This window comes from Hemicordylus capensis, chromosome 1 (genome assembly GCF_027244095.1).
Source record: "Hemicordylus capensis ecotype Gifberg chromosome 1, rHemCap1.1.pri, whole genome shotgun sequence".
Lineage (NCBI taxonomy): Eukaryota > Metazoa > Chordata > Lepidosauria > Squamata > Cordylidae > Hemicordylus > Hemicordylus capensis.
The window spans coordinates 109,905,541-109,925,932 of NC_069657.1; the positions used below are offsets into that span (position 1 = coordinate 109,905,541).

At 42.7% G+C, this 20,392-nt stretch overlaps 2 protein-coding genes across 18 annotated transcripts in view; one reads left to right on the forward strand and one right to left on the reverse strand.

The window, feature by feature from the left end:
• The window catches only part of DCDC1 (doublecortin domain containing 1), a 474,105-nt gene extending 473,874 nt beyond the window's left edge, over positions 1–231 (reverse strand). For 10 of the 14 annotated variants that reach the window (XR_008312997.1, XR_008312998.1, XM_053283044.1 and 7 more), the window contains exon 1: positions 123–212. Coding sequence is in view for 2 of the 14 variants with exons in the window: in XM_053283046.1 (XP_053139021.1) it covers positions 123–176 (54 nt within the window). In the remaining 12 variants the exon portion in view is untranslated. Of the gene's footprint in view, positions 1–122 lie in introns of all 14 variants that reach the window. The other 4 variants (XM_053283046.1, XM_053283045.1, XM_053283047.1 and 1 more) reach the window with 4 other exon arrangements.
• A 65-nt stretch (positions 232–296) lies between these two features.
• The window catches only part of DNAJC24 (DnaJ heat shock protein family (Hsp40) member C24), an 81,167-nt gene continuing 61,071 nt past the window's right edge, over positions 297–20,392 (forward strand). For 3 of the 4 annotated variants that reach the window (XM_053283068.1, XM_053283070.1, XM_053283071.1), the window contains exons 1-2: positions 297–435; positions 8,882–9,017. In XM_053283068.1, the coding sequence (XP_053139043.1) occupies positions 8,910–9,017 (108 nt within the window). In that variant the 5' untranslated portion in view covers positions 297–435; positions 8,882–8,909. Of the gene's footprint in view, positions 436–7,678; positions 8,567–8,881; positions 9,018–20,392 lie in introns of those variants that run through there. The other variant, XM_053283069.1, reaches the window with a different exon arrangement.

The following is a 20,392-nucleotide window of genomic DNA, read 5'->3' on the forward strand; positions in this document are numbered from 1 at the left end:
CTTTCCTCACACCTTCTCGGGGAAAGCTACGCTCAGGCTTGGGAGGGGAGGCAGAGAAAACCTCCTCGATTTCCAAGAAGAAGAAAACCAGTACTGAGAAGTAAAGAGCAATAGAAACGTACCCTTGCCAGGCGCCGCAGCCACTCTTCCTGCTCTAAAGAGCCTTCGGTCGCCATGGTGACGGCGTCTGTCCTCGGCTGGGCTGGTTTCCTGTGTGCGCTTTGGTCCTTGGGCCCGGGTAGGAAACATGTGCCACCCCAAGCACGTTCCTGCTAACGAGGCGCTTTCCCCGATGCGTTTGGCGTGGAAGGTCCTTTCGGGGGAATTATCTGGCAGATTCACAGCGCCTGTTAACCGCTATTTGCTTCTCTTCCTTCATTCCCAAAGTGTGACACAGCGACTGCCTCTTGGGAATCTGCTGCCGGTGCCGCGAAGGTAAGACTGGGTCGCATATATACACGCTTCAGGCGTAACTTGCCCTTTGTGCACGACTAACCATCTCCCGGCCGGGCCCATATTTGTTCCATTCCAGTCAAAAAGCCGCCGGTGGTGTTTGGTACTGAAAGACGCGAGCGAGGAGAGGCGTTGCTCCTTGTTGGAGTTATGCATGTTGCGCTGTTGTCAAGTGACACATTCGCGGGGCGCTGCAGTGGTAGTAGTTTAGCGTGGCGGCGTGAGCTGTAGGGCATAGGTAGCGTGTAAACTCGGAGCAGGCCCAGCTGCTCTCTCTACCTCCTTCCCTTGCCGTGGCAGGAGGATGAGACGGTTCTGTAAAAACGAATGATCTCAGTGGCTCCGCAGGGCCTTTAGAGCAAACTTGTCGCGCCCGCCTATCCTCAGTTGTTCTGACTGAGGTCCTTTTTTGCCTCCAGTATCTCATCCATAAGCATCAATAGTTTGTTTGAAAAACTTGCTTTATGGCCTCAGTACAGCAGATAAGTGAACCTTTCAAAATCCAGGTGTAATGCATCTCTTTCTTTCCAGTCTAATTGGGATCTATGAGGCAACTGCAGGTGTAAAACCTTAGGAGGTTTCCAAATTTTGTGTTGCCATTTCTCATCCTTGCCCTGGATATCATTATGAATAATAGTATGAATTACTATTATTATGGATATCAGCACACTTTCCCCCTTCCATGTATCTCCAGTGTTCTCTTCTGCTCCCACTTCTTTCTACTTTGAAACACATTATGCTGCATCCAAAGATTTAACTCCTTCCATGTCAAGTTTTATAGTGGGTAGCAATAGTTTAAAACTGACCATATAACAATTGAGAGGTGGGATCAAAAACATTCCCAATAAATATAAAATATATGTATTCAGTCAGTCTTTATTACAGTCTTTGACCAGAACACCTAAAACAGTTATATACATTTAAACACAGTTATGCTCATTAGAACTATACATTGATTCTACCCATTAGCAAGCAGAATACGTCGGACTCATATTGCAGAACTGCAGAATTTTGCAAGTGATGAATTTGTGTATGTTAACAAATATTGGATGTAAAATTCATCAGCTGTCCGGGAAAATCTTTTAGAACACAATCGATTAATGTTCGCCTAAAGTCTGAATAAAAGGCACACCACAAGAGCACATGTGCAACTGACTTGATCTCATCTGAGTTTCAGGGGCAGCATCTCTGCTCAAACGGGGTTTTGCTATAGCTACCAGCTAATAGTTCAGAGGGGAGGGCATTCATCTGGGCACTCAAAAAAGCCCATCTATGTTTAGAGAGAGTATTTTTTAAAAATCTGCTAAGCAGGTTCTTAGCACACCACTGAGTGGCCGGAATGTCCTAGATATTCCGGTCAGATCATTCTGAAAACCCTTTGTTTGATGAGTTGTTTGGCCCTGTCCAATCCCACAAAAAGGATTGCTTCAGCTGAAAAACCATAGCTGCAGAGTTTCCTTGTGTCGTTCTCCCACTAAGTAGAGCTGTACTTATCAGATAATAATAAAGGTAAAAGGCCGAGGGACATTAGGTTGTTTCTTAGCCAGCTTATTAATATTAAATACCATGCTCTGTCCTCAACCTTAATAACATCTGATTCCAGTCTGAGTGGCACTGGAAATATATTTGAGAGTCAGAAATAGTGCTCTTAAGAACCTGGCTTGGACCCACTCCAGCGGAGTGTAGTTGGCATATAGACCTAACTGTATCCATATAACATTTGGACCATCGACTTCACCTTAAATAAATTGATGGCAGCTGGAATAAACAACCCTCCCTGTTATCTATGGAATCTGAGAATTGCAGATGTGTTTCTCTGAGCCTGGACTGCAGCATATTTAATTTGAGCAGTTTTCCTCCCAGATTTTTGAAATACCACCCCCAAATATTTAAAGCATTTGACCTGCTCTATGTCATGATTATCAGTCCCCCATTTATATTCCCCCCCATTGGAAAAGGCCAAAAAAATTGTTTTCTGATTATTAATAAGCAGTTGTTCTTCCTTACAATAGAAGGCAAGGGCCTTAAGAGCTCTTCTCATCCCCAGTTGTGACTGGGACAGAATAACCATGTCGTCCACATACAAAAGTATTGGAAACCATCTAAACAGTTTTTATCAGCAGCAGCAGAAGCCTTTTATCAATTGAAGTGCCACTGAGCCCCAGACCAGGCCTGCTCAACTTAGTACCCCACCCCACCCCAGCTGTTTTTGGTCTGAATTGGTTGATTGATTAAGAGTCGGTGTTGACTCTTAGCAACTACATAGACTCTCTTCAGGATGATATGTCTTCAACTCGGCCTTTAAAGTCTCTCAGTGGTGCATTCATTGCTGTTGTAATTGAGTCCATCCACCTTGCTGCTGGTCATCCTCTTCTTCTCTTTTTTTCAACTTTTCCCAGCATTGTGGACTTCTCAATAGAACTGGGTCTTCGTATAATGTGTCTGAAGTATGATAGTTTGAGCCTCGTCATTTGTGCCTCGAGTGAAAATTCTGAATTGATTTGTTCTATGATCCATTTGTTTCTTTTCCTGGCAGTTCATGGTATCCTCAAATGTCTTCTCTAGCACCAAAGTTCAAAAGTGTCAATAATTTTTCCATCTTGCTGCTTCAAAGTCCAGCTTTCGCATCCATAGAGTGTCATGGGGAAAACCATTGTCTGAACAATTCTAATCTTTGTAGGTGTAGACACGTCACGGCATCTAAAAATCCTTTCCAAGGCCTTCATTGCAACCCTACCAAGTGCTAGTCTGTATTTCATGACTGCTGAATCCTTTACTGTTGATGGTCGATCCTAAAAGGCAGAAGCTATCCACCACTTCAATGTCTTCATTATCAATTCTGAGGCTGGTTGCTGTACCCGTTGTCCTTAGTTTAGCCTTTTTTACATTTAGTCGTAGTCCCATTTTTTCATTGTACCGCTTGACTTTCATTACTAGAGCTTGGACTGCAGCTCCCATAATCCCCAGCCACAGTTGCCAATAGCCAGAGATTAAGGGAGTTATAGGCCAACATCTGCAGGACAGCCAAAGTTGAGTACCCCTGGCCTAGACCAGAGGAGTTTTGTACAGACTGAGTCAAATGCTGCTTTAAAATCTACAAAAGCTGCAAATAAGATGGATTTGGAAGTTCTAGTATATTTTTCAGCTAGGTGTTATACCACAAACAAGGATCAATCATAGATCGCCCTTGTCTAAAGTCTGCCTGCTGATCCTCCAGGATTTTCTCCCACTCTAACCAGTCAGTGAGCTTCTTATTTAATTGCCATGCATATATTTTACTAATAATATTATGTAAACTTATTGGTCTATAATTAGATGTAACATTTTTGTTACCCTCTTTGAAGAGAGGTACCACAATGGCTACTCCCCAATCTTCTGGTATGCCAAATTGTTTATATCGATAAACAGGGCAGCCAGCACCTGTGCCCATCCCTCAGGGTTTGCCTTAATCTCAGCTGGGATAAAGACATTGCCAGGAGCTTTGCCACTCTTGAGTTGGTCTATAAGTTGTTTGGCCTCCGCAATCAAAACTGGAGGCCAATTCTGAATGTTTTCAGATGAAAGCTCCAGCACAAAGGTGCTGTGACTGGCACTACCAGACAGCAAATAGAAGTGTGCCTCCAAAACTCTAGCTGGAATACAGCAAGTCAGGGATTACAAACTCCGACCAGGGTATCCCAAGATCATTCACCAGAATAGAGAGGAATTTTCAAGTCTATCAGATGCTGCCAAGTTTGTTCAAAGGCTTGCCTTTTCTTCTTTCCTAGTAGTGATTTATATTGCCTTTTCATGTCCTTTATAATCTGGCTAGACTCAGGTGAGGATTCTCTCCTGTGCTGAATGAAGATGTCAGTTAACTCCTTCTTTGCAACATGACATTCATGGTCAAACCTATCTTTCGTGCTGAGCATATTCTGCTTTGGTTCAGACTTGTTCCTCACGACAAATGCTTGCATCTTTTGAAGAAGGGCCTCACAGAGGTCCAAAATAATGCCTGTAGATGACATTGGGTCTACATCAGCGTTCACAATTCCTGAGTGCAGTAGGCAACCCTCTTCGGAGTTCAGCCAATCATTCGCCAATGCACTTTCTTGTCTACTCCACTTGATTCTGAGAGGCCCAGCCTCCTCTAAAGAATCATGTTGTCAATTGTAAGTAGTCTTAACTATACTGGCCAGGATCTTGCATGTTAAAATCAGCGGTAAATGGTCACTTTCTGGTCTGACCACCACTTCAAAATATATAGGAAAAGTTATCAAGAATTGAAATGCTTTTGTTCTGTATTTATTGATACAAGATGTTCCAGTTCCGTGCACATCCCTACAGCCTACCCCAGGCTGGGCTGCAGGGGCGTAGCGAGGCTGGAGTGGGCCCAGAGACAAAATTTTAAAATGGGCCCCTCGCTGATACACACACATTCACTTCACATGTGACTTGCCTCTGGGGGGTCCCTCGAGGCTTGGGGGCCCCCAGGCAGCCGCCTCCCCTTGCCTAATGGTAGTTACGCCCCTGCTGGGCTGTCTGTGTGAACAGCATCAGTGTCTCCTCCTGAATTTTGGATTAGAGTGCAAGCTGAGTACAAAGGATTGAGTTAGAAAGCTATGCAGATACTGATTCCCTTTGCTTGATTCCTGCTTGTGTCAATCAGAGTTGAGCAAATACCTATAGAAAATAACTTGGAGCCCAAAATTAGATTGGCAGTCTCAAACATAAAACTCAAGTTTGAAAAACTAAGTAGGAGCAAGAAAGCTCATCCTCATTTAAAAGGTACACGTGTTTCATTTATCTCTACCTAATCAAATCAGTGGCTGACATCCAATGTTCTCTCTAATTTTTTTCATCTGAGTGCAGAATGAGTTCTTTTTCTGGGTGGCAGTATCAAGGCAGTGTGTGCATACATGAATTCAGAGTGGGGCCTTCCTGATTCAACCTGAGCGGGCTCTAAAATAAACCGAGCAACATAAAAAAATTGTGAGCGCGTGCATGTGCGCACGCCTTAGAGGAAACACTGCTGGCATGCTGACTAACAAAGTATGTGTGCGCCTTTTTGGGGGGGGGGGGGGAGTTTTTTTCAGTTTTGTTGAAAAATAAAGCAGAAGAAAAAAATACAGTGTCATGATATTTCTTTAAGCAAGTACTAAATAGAAAACATTCTAAATATATTAACAGTTCTGTATTAACATATATTAACAGGCAGCAATGATCAACATTTGATTTCACCTGATCAACACTTGGTTGCAGAAAGCTGGGTACTACATAAAGCTTCACAGATCATATCCGGACAATGGGAACAAATGATGTCCTTGTCGGATATTAAAGTTTATAAAGGGATCCCAAGTTGACATAAATGACTCAGCTGAGACTTCATTCATATAATCTGAAACTTTAGAAATTGAGGCATAATCCCATAATTTCAAAAACCAATCATTTAAAGAGGGGACTTCAGAAACACTCCAATTATGAGCATATAAGATCCTGGCTGCTGTAATCATATATAAAGACAGCTCATTGCATTTAGAAGTAATATAAGGTTTTGTCATATTTAAAAGAAAGATTTCTGGTAAAAAAAGGAAATTTAATCTCTAAAATTTGTTCCATTTTCTCGTGAATTTGCTTCCAATATAATTGAGTCTTATTACAAGTCCAACCCATATGGAAAAATGACCCTGGTTGGTGATTACATTTCCAACAATTTTTTGAAAATGAATTATCTATTTTTTTAATTATCAGGGGAGTCATGTACCATCTGAAAAACATCTTATACCAGTTTTCCCTTAGGTTATAACACATTGTAAATTTAACGTTTCTTTTCCACTGGTATTCCCAGTCAGAAATATCAATCATCCTATTGAAATTTTGCATCCACTTTATCATGCACTCTTTAACCTGCTCTGTCTCTGTCTCATATTTCAGCAACAGGTTATATATTTTTCCCAACAAATGGTCCTTATTTCGGCTAATTAAGTCTTCAAAGTCAGTCAGTTCTCGAAGTTTTCCACCTTGTATTTGTAACTCTTTCCATACTATTGAACTAATCTGGATTCTGGACCTGTTGAAACCAAAGTGGTTGTTGAGATTCGAAATCTGACTTGCTCTGCGTTGTCTTGAGTTAAACTTTGCAAAGTATATAAATTGTCTTTCCAGAATTTGTACTTCTAAGAAGATTCTTCTTCATAAAAATAAACATTCAATTTTGCACCGAAGGAGATAATCTTGGACTTATTCTTTTTTGGTATTGATCCCAAACACAAAAAAGACTTTGTCTGATAGCATGTTGTTGTATCTCCAACTCTTTTCTCATACTGGTTACCCACAAAAAATTATGCAGTCCTCTGGAAAGACCAGAGTTCTCCATACTGGCAAAATGACCATAAGGGGTTGTAATCCAATCGGAAATCCAGGACAGGTAGCTAGCATAATAATAAAGCTTCAAATTGGGAATGGCTAGCCCACCTCTCTCTTTTAGATCCTGCATAACTTTAAATCCAATTTTAGGGTTTTTGTAATTCCAAATAAATGAATTTAGTTGACTCTGCCACTTATTCAAAATCTTGTCATCGATCTTTATAGGAATCATTTGGAAAAGAAAGTTAATTCTTGGTAATATATTCATTTTTATTGCAGAAATCCTACCAAGCCACGAAAAAGTATGTGTGCTCCTAACATCAGTGAAGTGCTAGCCCTTGCGTTGGTCTGCAAAGCTTCCAATATGTGGGCACTCTTCCATGCTTTTGCAAGTGCAAATATTTTTTTGAGCTTGCCTATGCTCTGCTAGATTGGAAACATGTTGCCTCAGCAATATGTTTCCCGACTAAACATCATTAGTCAGCATGTTAGCCAGTAGCTTTGAACATGTAGGTGGGTGGGTCACATAGTTTTATATATTATTTTAAAGAGTCAAAGTATCAAAAAGTTTGAGAATATCTGTGTTACATGAAGTGATGAGGCAATTTAGTTTCCCCCCTGTGTAAGAACTGTTAGCAACTCCCTGGTGATATAGTCTTATGTGGTTAGAAACTGGAAGTAGGGATACCCACATCTCCCTGACATCAGTTCATGTATCATTCTCAGTTTTTCATCTGAGGCGGAATTGTGGTCTGCTTCACAAATGGTCATGATCCTTAATTGCTCTTGCTTAGTGGTGGTGGTCCAGACATATTTTCATTCACTATGCATAACTGATTGCTTACCCCTTCTGAAACGTTCCCCCTCATTCTTAGTGCTTTTTGTGAAACTGTTTTTTATAACAGTTTAGAGAATTTCTGTCAGGTGGAGGAAATGTCTTCTATTTCTGCCAAGAAATGTATCCATTATTATAAGTCATAGCTATTTGTTTAAGTGCTTTATTTTCCAAAAATCCTCCACTTCCCTTGGATCATTGTCTCCTTGGCCCTAAATTTCCCCTGGTGTACAGCTAATGAGAAGCTGTCGTTATTGTGTCAGTGCATTACAAAGGCTTTCTCTTTCTCTGCTGTTCATTAATGTAATGATCTGTTACCCATTGCCTGACACTGATTGTATTCTGTGCTGGTACTGAGGAGAGGCATCCAAATTGCTGTTTTCCTGAACTTAGTTGATAAAAAGATAGAAGTATCTACTTTTCAATATTTTGTTCTTTGTTAAATTGGGAAATAATTTCATTGGAGCTTCTATAGCAAGTTTCTCCAAGGCTACAATCCAAAGCATATCTGTCAAACAGCAAGGCTGCAGTCCTTAGCAAGTATGCAAAAATAAAAACAAAAACCCGTTTTGCATTAATTGGGATGTGCTTTTGAGCAAACATGCTTAGGATTCACTGTTATTTCCAATGGTTACAACTGAGAGATTCATCTACTTAGTTGTAGCTTTTGCCAGCAACAAAAGTCAGAGGCTGTGAAGTGAATTCACAAGTTTTGTGAAATCTATCATTTTTTAATATATTGTTTTGCATTGTCTACAGTACTTTTGCAGTTGGTTTCCAAGGCTTGTTTTTAATAGTATGAGCTTTTGATAAGAGTTCTTAGCTTAGTTACACTGACATTAGTGAAACTAGATTAGAATAAATGCTTCCAAGCTAAGAGATGTCACAATTTCAGTGCTGAAAAACTGGAACACTATGTACACTGACTTAAGAGTAAGTCCTATCACATCAATATTATTTACTTCCAGGTAAACATGCATAGAATTGTTGTGTGCAAAACTATTTAAAAAAATGTTTTTGCCTTTCGATAGCAAGGATTAAAATGAACAGAATAATGAAGTTCTTCTGTCCTTCAGGCAAAAAACTTCAGGGGTGGGGGGTGGGTGGGTCCTATACTGTCAATATCGAGTTCAGACTCTCAAGAATGTTAACATGGTTCGAAGTGTTTTTCCTAATATTTGACAATTATGTCTCTTTAATTGTTTTGAAAATACTTTTCTAATCTTCTTGTTCTTATCACTAATGCAGATACTAAAAATAATTACCCAGTCATGCAATGGCTTTTGAAGAGCTATCCAAAAAGGACTGGTACAGCATTCTGGGTGCAGAGCCATCAGACAACTTGACAGAACTGAAAAGGAAATATCAAAAACTGGTGTTACTGGTGAGTGCATCTTAAGCCTGTTGGAAGATTTATTAAATATATGAAATACTATGTGATGTGATTAATAAATGTTGAAGGAACAGGAACATATGGAGTAAATTTTAGCTATTTACTACTACATGTAGCTTATTGGGTAGAATTAGAACTGTGGTTGCTTTCCCCCTTGGTGTTCTGTAGACTTCCTCACATTCTGTAAATGCACAAGAATATGATTGCTGTATTTTTGTCACACAAAGTTAAAATGAGACAAAATAATTCTCTTCAAACTTATATATAATTCTTTATCTTAATTAAAGAAAATGCCTGACCTTCCCTTCTGAATTGTGGCAGCATGAAATGAATCAATCAGTGCTTGTGACTTTACAATTTGCTACCATGGAAGCAATTATAATGTCACTAGCACTAGACTGGCATCACTGGATAAATTGAGCATGAGGCTCTGACTGGAGGGGGAAAACATGTTCTTTCTGTAAAATGGTATTGTTAAACTGCAATAATGGGATTTTAAAAAGTCAAGTATGTGAAGATTTACTAAGTTTTGGTGCATGTTATTAACTTCTCTGTGAAGCTAAAATGTGAGTTTCTGTAGAGTCAGTATAAAACAGTATGTTTTAGATATGCATTAATATTGGTCTAGTCGCATATGTACAAAGGTTTATTGGGTGAGACTGAGCATATATGTGTTCTTTATGCTGCCACAAATGCTGAACACACTTCTAATAGGGAGGGAAGCACTGACATAACAGCAGGTAGAATTTGACACTGAATCCCTCACTGATTATTTCCATCTCCAGTTGCATATGAGTATTCTGGACATTGGAAAACAGGATAATCTTGTTGTCACAGTAACACATTTTATGTACCAAGTAATTTGATTTAACTTCTCTGATATTCGTGGGAGTTGGTGTGTTCATTCAAGGCAAGGTATCGCCCATTAGATACGTTTTTGTTAGAGATGAAGATTCAGTGATTCAACAGAAGTTAAACCACTGAAGTTGGTAAAATAAGCTGTTGAAGTATAAGTATACTTATACTTCAATAGGATATTTCTGGAAAACAATGTTGCTAACTTAAGAAAATATTATGCTTTCTACAACTCAATTTTTAAAAGAGAGTACTCTAACATTTAGTGAACAATACATATGCTTAGATGTTAACTTCAAAGGGTATACAAAACATTCATTTTGATGCGTTAACATAGAATGATAGAGTCGGAGGGAGCCTTGTAGGCTATCTTGTCCATCATTTTGCTCAATACAGGAACTCCAAAACTAGAGCATGCCCAACATGCTTTCTGCCCTTTGCTTGAAAAATCTCTAATAAGGGAGAGTACACCTCCATAATTGGTTCCATTGTCAAATTGCTCTTTCTATTGAGAAGCTTCTCCTATTAAATAAAAATAAAATAAATAAAAACAAATATTGTTCTACCAAAATCTAGTTTCCTGTGATACTATGTAAGCCCATTAGATCTAATTGTGCCCTCTGGGTCAGCAGAGAAAAGGTCTTTGCCCTCTTCTGTGTGACAGCTCTTTAGATATTTGAATATGACTGTTCTTGCTCTTCTTTCCCCCAACCAAACATACCAGCTCCTTCAGCCTTTTCTCATAGGGCTTGTTTTCCAGATCCTTTCATTATTTATTTATTTATTTATTTGTTCGATTTTTATACTGCCCTTCCGAAAAGGCTCAGGGCGGTTTACAATCAAAAACGGAAACCATTAAAACCAATAACAATTAAAACAGAAATATAAATATTAACACCAATTAAAAAACATCTTAAAAAACAATTAAACTAGCATAACAATTAAAACCCTGAAAATCAGGTTGGCATTAAAACAATTAAAACTAATTAAAAACCCTGAAAGGCCAGGCCAACAGATGGGTATTTAGGGCTCTCTTGAAGGTCAGTAAGGAATTAAGATTACAAATTTCTGCTGGGAGTGCATTACACTAGGGATGTACACAGAACCACGAAGGCATGGTCTGGCACTGGGTGGAGTGTGGCTTTAAGGGCGGGGGGTAGTACTCCCCCTCCCCGCCGTTCTTCCCCCTCCGGCGCTGGAATTTACTAAAATGTTTTTGGGGCGGCAGAGTTCCTCCCTGCTGCCCCTGCCCCCGGCGTTGTCTCCCGATTTTACAAGTAGTAAAAGCAGGCGCCACACATGTGCCCATCGCGGTGTGCGTGCGCCTATCACAGTGTGCGTGCGCCTGTCGCGGCGTGTGTGTGCCTGTTGCTGCTGCCGGTGCACACGCCAGCAGCGGCAATGGGCACATGTGTGGCACCAGCTTTTACTACTTGTAAAATCGGGATACAATGACGGGGGCAGGGCCGCAGGGAGGAACTCTGCTGCCCCAAAATGTTTTAGAAAAGTCCAGTGCCGGAGGGGGAAGAGCGGTGGGGGGGTAAGTGCTACCCCCCTGCCCTTAAAGCCACACTCACCCAACCGCCAGACTGGCTGAATTCCGGACCGGTCCGGAGGCCTCTTGCATGGCCCCGGACCGGTCCGTGCACATCCCTACATTCCACAGCCTGGGAGCAACCACAGAGAAGGCCCGCCTCTGAGTCGCCACCAAATGAACTGGTGGTAACTGGAGACGGACCTCCTCAGATGACCTTAACGTGCAGTGGGGATCACGCAGAAGAAGGCGCTCTCTAAGATATCTTGGACCCAAGCCGTTCAGGGCTTTAAAGGTAATAACCAGCACTTTGTATTTTGCCAGGAAACATATCAGCAGCCAGTGTAATTGTTTCAAGACAGGCATAATATGGTCTCTCTGGGTTGCCCCAGAGACCAATCTCGCTGCCGCATTCTGAACTAACTGAAGTTTCTGGACTACCTACAGAGGCAGCCCCACGTAGAGTGCATTGCAATAGTCAAGCTGGGAGGTTACCAGCTGATGAACCACGGTTTTGAGGTCATCGTCTTCAAGGAATGGATGCAGCTGTCGAATCAGCCGAAGCTGATAGAAAGCACTCGTGGCCATGGCCTCCACCTGAGATACCAGCGTGAGGCCTGGGTCCAGGAGTACTCCCAAGCTGCGCACCTGCTCTTTCTGGGGGAGTGTAACCCCATCCAGCACAGGGAACTCACCCCTCAGATTCTGAGTCCCCACAATGAGCACCTCTGTCTTGCTTGGATTCAGCTTCAATTTGTTCTCCCTCATCCATCCCATTACTGCCTTTAGGCAGGCATTTAGAGAATGAGTGCCCTTTTCCTGAAGCTGAAAAGGAGAAGTAGATTTGGGTGTCATCAGCATACTGATAACACGCAGCACGAAACCTCCTGATGACCTCACCCAGCAGTTTCATGTAGATGTTAAAAAGCATTGGTGACAGAATGGAGCCCTGAGGGACTCCATACAACAGCTCCTGTTTTGAGGAGCAACTGTCACCAAGCTCCACCATCTGGAATCTACCCAAGAGATAGGAATGGAACCACTGCAAAGCAGTGCCCCCTATCCCCAACTCCCCCAGGCGATCCTGAAGGATACCATGGTTGATGGTATTGAACGCCGCCGAGAGATCGAGAAGAACCAGCAGAGTCACACTCCCTCTGTCGATTCCCCAGTAAAGGTCATCCATCAGGCCAACCAAGGCTGTCTCAACCCCATAGCCAGCTCTAAAGCCAGTTTGAAATGGGTCTAGATAATCAGTATCCTCCAAGACTGCCTGGAGCTGGTCGGCCACCACCCTCTCAATCACCTTGCCCAACCATGGGAGATTGGAGATTGGCCTATAATTATCCATCGCTAAGGGGTCCAAGGAAGGCTTCTTTAAGAGCGGTCTAACCATTGCCTCCTTCAGACGGGGGGCACCCTACCCTCCCTCAGCGATGCATTTATGATGTTAACTATGCCACCTCCAACAATCTCCCTGCTAGATAGAAGCAGGCAAGTCGGGCAAGGATCCAGAGAACAGGTGGTAGGCCGCACCGCCCCAAGCAGCTTGTCCACATCCTCAGGAGTCACAGATTGAAACTAATCCAATCTAATACTGCAAGAGGAATTACTGGACATCTCCTCCATAGGCCTTGCAGAAATAGTGGAGTCCAAGTCGGCCTGAATACAGGAGATCTTATTTGCAAATAACCCATTAAAGGCATCACAGCAGAGCAACTCTAGGGACTGATTGAAAGTAGAAGGAGCAGAAACCAAACTCCTCACAACCTGGGATAGCTCCGCTGATCGTGAACCTGCAGCCGCATTGCGCACAGACCAGAATCTCTTTTTCGCTGTGCGCACTGTCACCGCATAAGCCTTCAAATGGGTCACATGCTGAATCCTGTCAGATTCGAACCAAGTTCTCCTCCACTTGCGCTCTAGTCGCCTACCCAACCGCTTCAGCTCCCGCAGCTCCTCAGTATACCAAGGGGCCATTTTTGCAGCAGGTCGGAAGGGATGCTTAGGAGCAATCATGTCTACTGCCCTGTTGAGTTCCGTGTTCCAGGTTCCCACCAGGGCATTGACAGAATCACCGGCTGGAATCATTGTCCTTTATGAACCCATTCCAATTTTGTCTACATCTTTACTAAAGTGTGTTGCCCAGAACTGCAAACTCCAGCTGAAGTTTGACTAGTGGAACTATTATGATTTTGAAACAATGGTTCCAATTATTTGTTTATATCTATGTAAACCGCTTTGGGAACTTTTGTTGAAACGTGGCATATAAATATTTGCCATATTCGTATTAACACAGCCTAAAATCACTTTAGCCTTCTTTACATCTGCATTATACTGCTGATTCATGTACAATTTCTTACGCTTCCCGCCACTCTTCCTCTGCTGGCATTCCAGTCTTTCGGGGCATACCTGCCTGCCACCCCAAGCGACTTTAGAAAACTGGAGCGCCAGCGGGGGAAGAGCAGTAGGAGAAGTAAGTGCACCCTTCCCCACCCCTAAAGCAGCAAACCCCATCCCTGCCTTTGAACCACCCCCACCTGGTTCTGTGCACATCCCTACAGCATGCTTGAAGTACTGATAAGTGCTGATAATATTCCTGGCAACTGGCACTAGCTGGCTGCTGGGAATGTTAGCAGTGCTTTAAGTGCTCCTGAAGCTTCTGCTGCCTGTAGAGGCAGAGCAAAAACAAGTTAAGAAAAGTACTAACCCTCTTCAACATCCTAGAAGCAGGCCAGTAAATTTTTTATTATATTTTGCATAATTGAGGTTTAATTACAAAGTTATGGTATTATCATCTAATGCACATTTGATGATTTTGCTAAATTTCATGAACAACTTTGTCAAATGCATTGCTGAAATCAAAATAAGTTAAGTTCACTGCATTCTCACAATCCATTATACCAGTAACTCAATCAAATGAAGAGGTAAGATTAGTTTTGTAGGATTTATTCTTGACAAATCCATGCTAGTTTCTGATAATCACTGCATTGTTATCAAGATGCTTACCTTTTGATTGCTTTTTACTCTATTCTAGTATTTTCCCTGACTCCATATAAGGCAGGGGTGGGGAACCTTGGCCCTCCAGCTGTTTTTGAACTACAACTCCCACCGTCCCCAGTGTTGCTGGGGATGATGGGAGTTGCAGTTCAACAACTGCTGGAGGGCCAAGGTTCCCCACCCCTGGTATAAGGGAACTTCCTACAGGTGAAACTTGGAAAATTAGAATATCATGCAAAAGTCCATTAATTTCGGTAATGCAAATTAAAAGGTGAAACTGATATATGAGACAGACGCATTACATGCAAAGCGAGATAAGTCAAGGCTTAATTTGTTATAATTGTGATGATCATGGCGTACAGCTCATGAAAACCCCAAATCCACAATCCCAGAAAATTAGTATATTACATGGAACCAAGAAGACAAGGATTGTAGAATAAAACAATATCGGACCTCTGAAAAGTATAAGCATGCATATGTATTCAGTACTTGGTTTGGGCCCCTTTTGCAGCAATTACTGCCTCAGTGCGGCGTGGCATGGATGCTATCAGCCTGTGGCACTGATGAGGTGTTATGGAAGACCAGGATGCTTCATTAGCGGCCTTCAGCTCTTCTGCATTGTTTGGTCTCTTGTCTCTCATCCTTCTCTTGGCAATGCCCCATAGATTCTCTATGGGCTCAGGTCAGGCGGGTTTGCTGGCCAATCAAGCACAGTATACTGTATACTTTTCAGAGGTCCGATATTGTTCTATTCTTCAATCCTTGTCTTCTTGGTTCCATGTAATATTCTAATTTTCTGAGATTGTGGATTTGGGGTTTTCATGAGCTGTACGCCATGATCATCACAATTATAACAAATTAAGGCTTGACTTATCTCGCTTTGCATGTAATGCGTCTGTCTCATATATCAGTTTCACCTTTTAATTTGCATTACTGAAATTAATGGACTTTTGCACGATATTCTAATTTTCCGAGTTTCACCTGTATGTCGAAGTCAGACAGTGACTGGTCCATAGCTTCCTGAATCCTCCCCCACCCCCACCCACATACACTTTTGAAGGCTGGAACATTAGTCTGTCTCTAGTCTTGTAGCATCTCACCCATTCTCCAGGATGTCTTAAATATGATAAACTGAGGTTCTGATAGTACATTATTTTATTACACTGGAAAAATTGAACTCATTTAAGCTAGCTAGGCATTTCCTGATCAACTCCTTATCAATCCCGAATAGCAATCTTGACTCCTCACTATTCATACTGCTTTTGCAATGTTATGCTCAATTCCTTTTTTGGGAGAAGACAGGTAAAATACCATCTGTGGTTGAGCACAGTGATCTCTGGTGGATATCTCACTGATAATGTGTATCATTTAGATTCCTCATTTAGAAATATTAATGCAATTTCCACATTTACAACTGTTAAATGTCCAATTCTGGCATGGCTTTTGACCTCATAATGTACAAAGATACCTGTCTTTATTTAAGTTTAATTTTAACATTGTTGGACCTCACCAGAATTCTGTTACTCTCGCTTGAATAATTTTATTTATTTATTTATTTATTTATTTATTTATTTATTTTTACATTTATATACCGCTCTTCCTCCAAGGAGCCCAGAGTGGTGTACTACATACTTGAGTTTCTCCTCACAACAACCCTGTGAAGTAGGTTAGGCTGAGAGAGAAGTGATTGGCCCAGAGTCACTCAGCAAGTCTCATAGCTGAATGGGGATTTGAACTCGGGTGTCCCCGGTCCTAGTCCAGCACTCTAACCACTACACCTAGGTCTAGGCAGAGTCCATGGAGCTGAAATTCTTATATGTTTTATTTTTCACCTGTTTTCCTTAAGGAAAGTAAACTTATGAGATCACCCAGCATTCTGTGTGTGTGTGTGTGTGTGTGTGTGTGTGTGTGTGTATGCGTGCGTGCGTGCATGTTTGTGTGCATGTGTATGTATGTGTCCCATCAATTTCACAATGCCTGGACCAATATAGAACAAATTGGGTACAGTTGTAGGGACACATCAACAGCTTAGTTTATGACTCTCATTCAAGATGGCGGACATGTAAACGTTTGAGGTGCAAGTGGGCTAACTTGTGAACCACCAAACTGATTTGAACCAAATTTGCTGCTGCTGCTACTACAAATATTTATATACCACTCTTCAACCAAAGTTCACAAAGCAATTTAAAAAGACAAATAAATAAATAAATAAAATGGTTCCCTGTCCCCAAAGGGCTCAGAAGCTAAAAGAAACATAAGGCAGATACCTGCAACAGCCACTGGAGGGATTCTATGCTGGGTCTGGATAGGGCCAGTTGCTCTCCCCTTGCTAAATATAAGAGAATCGCCACTTTAAAAGGTGTCTCTTTGCTCAGTTAGCAGGGGTAAACAGCTGTACGGACACATAGGGACACCTCAACAGCATAGTTTATGATGATGTCATCCATTCTGATTCAAGATGGTGGACATTTAAACATTTGAGGTGATGTGGACTAACTTGTAAACCATCTAACTGATTGGACCCAAATCTGGAACAGTTGTAGGGGCACATAGTGACACCTCAATGGCATAGTTTGTGATGATCATCCACCCTGATTCAAGATGGCAGACACTTGAACGGTTGAGGTGTAACTGTGACAGTTCTGTAACTTGCAGACTACATAACTGATTTAAACCAAATTTGGTACAGTTGTAGGGAGTGACACATAAGGGCACCTCAATGGGATAGTTTGTGATGATGTCACCTACCCCAATTCAAGATGGTGGATATTTTTTATTTATTTATTGTTAAATTTATATACTGCCTTTTATTAAAACAATCCAAAGGCAGTTTACACAAAAATTAAAAACAAGGCTATAAAAAATGACACAATTAAAATATTAAGCTAAAATATAAAACAAATATGATTAAAAAGATTTAAAGTACAAGCATAAAAACTGCAAAATATAAAGAAGCAGCATATAAAAGCCTGGGTAGCAAGCCAAGATTTAACATGCTTTCTAGAAACTGTGATGGAGATCGAGGAGCTAATATCCATCAAGAGAGCATTCCAGAGTCTGGGGGCAGCAACAGAAAAGGCCATGTCCCGCATACATGACAACCGAGCCTCCTTCATTATTGGCACCCGGAGCAGAGCCCTCTCAGATGACCTCGACAAGTGGGCAGCAACCCTTGGGAGCAGGCAGTCCCTCAGGTATCCCGGGCGCAAACCATTAAGGGCTTTAAACATCAAAACCAGCACCTTGAATTGGATGTGGAAACAAACTGGTAGCCAGTGCAGCTTTTTCAAAATGGGTATGATGTGATCCCAGCAGGCAGCTCCAGATTCAGGACATCCACTGCAGCTCCAGATTCAGGACATCCACTGATCCCTAGGATCAGGTGACAAGGAGAGATAGAGCTGAGTGTCATCTGCATATTGCTGACAACTCAATCCAAATCCCTGGATGACCTCTCCCTGCTGTTTCATGTAGATATTAAACAGCATGGGGGACAAAACCAAACCCTGTGGGACCCCACAGGCCAATGGCCATGGAGCCGAGCAACAGTACCCCAGCACCACCTTCTGGACCCTCTCCCCAAGAAAGGACCGGACCCACTCCAATGCAGTACCTCCAATTCCCATACTCAAGAGGCGGTCCAGAAGGATACCATGGTCGATGGTATCAAATGCCTCTGAGAGGTCCAGCAGAACCAACAGGGACCTGTCCAACTTCTCCCTGTCTAGTTTCCGGCATAGGCCATCCACTTGAGCGACCAAGGCAGTTTCACTCCCATATTCCGGGTGGAAGCCAGATTGAGAAGGGTCCAGATAGTCCGTATCATCCAAGACCCTCTGCAGCTGGGACACCACCACAGGCTCTATCATCTTGCTCAAAAAAGGCAGGTTAGGGACAGGTCTATAGTTGTCCGAGTTGGAGGGATCAAGGGAGGGCTTTATTAATATTGGTCTTACGATTGCCTCCTTGAGGCACGATGGCATCCTGCCCTCCCTTAATGAGGCATTAATAATCACCTCCAACCATCTACCTGTACCCTCCCTGGCAGCTTTTATTAGCCATGGAGGACAAGGGTCAAGAGCACATGATGTCGCCCACACACTGCCCAGGACCTTATCCACATCCTCAGGCTGCACCAACTGAAAATAATCCAATGCAATACGACCAGATGGTACTAGAGGCATGTCTGTCGGAACTGCCAAAACTCTGGAGTACAAATCAGCACAGATGTCAGCGACTTTATCTGCAAAGTGACATGCAAACTGATCACAACAGGCTGTAGATGATTCCTCCCCCATTACCTGGGGGATATGTGCAGCAATGTCTTTGCTACACGAAACAGCTCCAGTGGTCTGCACTGAGCAGATGCAATGGAGGCGAAGAAAAAGCATTTCTTTGCTGCCCCCATTGCCACAGAATAGTCTCTAAAATGGACTCTAGCCCGTGTTTGGTCGGATTTGTGACGACTCTTCCTACAGCGTTGTTCCAGCCGTCACCTGAGTTGTTTCATCTCCCTAAGCTCTGAGGAAAACCAAGGAGCCGAACGGGCTCCACCAAGCCAGAGAGGGAGTTTAGGAGCAACCGTGTCAACAGCTCAGGCTGTCTCTCTATTCCAGGGATTCACCAGGGCCTCAACAGGGTCACCAGCTCTGGACACTGGAAACTCCCTGAGAGCCACCTGGAAACCAAGCGGATCCATAATGATGGTTGCCAGATTGGCTTTTTAAAAGCCAAATTTTGGGTTTTGGCCCATTTGACCCACAAATATACCCCTCAGGTTCTGGCAACCAATATATCGGTCCACCACCCCTGCAGAGGGCAGATGGAGCAGTCAAACTAAAGCCCACCAGATGATGATCTGTCCATGACAAGGGAGTTATCTCAAACTCCCCCACCTCCAGATCATTTATTCCCCGGTTGGCAAAAACCAGATCCAGAGTATGTCCTGCCATGTGGGTTAAGGGCCAGATACCATCTGAGACAGGCCCAGGCCCATGGTTTCTATGGAGGCCATGAAATCCTGAGCTGCACCTACTTGCGGGGGCTCAGCATGGACATTGAAATCCCCCAAGACAGTAGGTTTGGGGGAACCCAAGGCCACCACCAGTACCACCTCCGCCAGCTCAGGTAGGGAGACTGAAGTGTAGTGGGGTGGTCGGTACACCAGCAGAATCCCCAGCCTATTTCAGAGGCCCGCCCTCAAGGACAAACACTTGAAATTCTGAGATTGCCTGACTGGGCACCTGGAAATGGGAAAGATCTCTCGATAGATGACTGCACGTCCCCTCCCCGACCCTCGCAGGGCTGCTGCATGATCAGGAAACCTGGAGGACAGGCTGAGAGAGACCAACTCTCAGGATGAGGCAATGGCCAGGAGTGCTTTCTATCAGCTTTGGCTGATTCACCTGCTACATCCATTTCTGGAGATAAACGATCTTAAAACAGTGATGCATATGCTGGTAACATCCAGGCTTGACTACTGCAATGCACTCTACGTTGTGCTGCTTTTGTACGTATTTTGGAAACGACAGTTAGTACAGAATGCAGCAGCCCGTTTGGTCTCTGGGGTTGCCCGGAGATATCATATTACACCCATTTTAAAAGAACTACTCTGGCTGCCAATGAGTTTCCAGGTGAAATACAAAGTTCTGGTTATTACCTATACATTCCTAAATGGCTTGGGTCTGAGGTATTTAAGAGAACACCTTCTTCTTGATTAACCCCACTGCCTGTTAAGATCATCTGGGGAGGTCCGGTTGTGGCTGCCACCAGCTCGGTTTGTGGTGACTCAAAACTGGGCCTCTTCTAGAGTGCTGCGGGACTCTGGAACATGCTTTCTAATGAAATTAGAGTTCCCCCTTCACTGGATCTTTTTAAGAAGGACCTATTTAGTCAGTCTTTTAGTTCGTAGTTTTAAATCTTCTGTTTTAGAGGTTTTTATTGTATTTTAAATTATTTTAATTATATTGATGTTTTA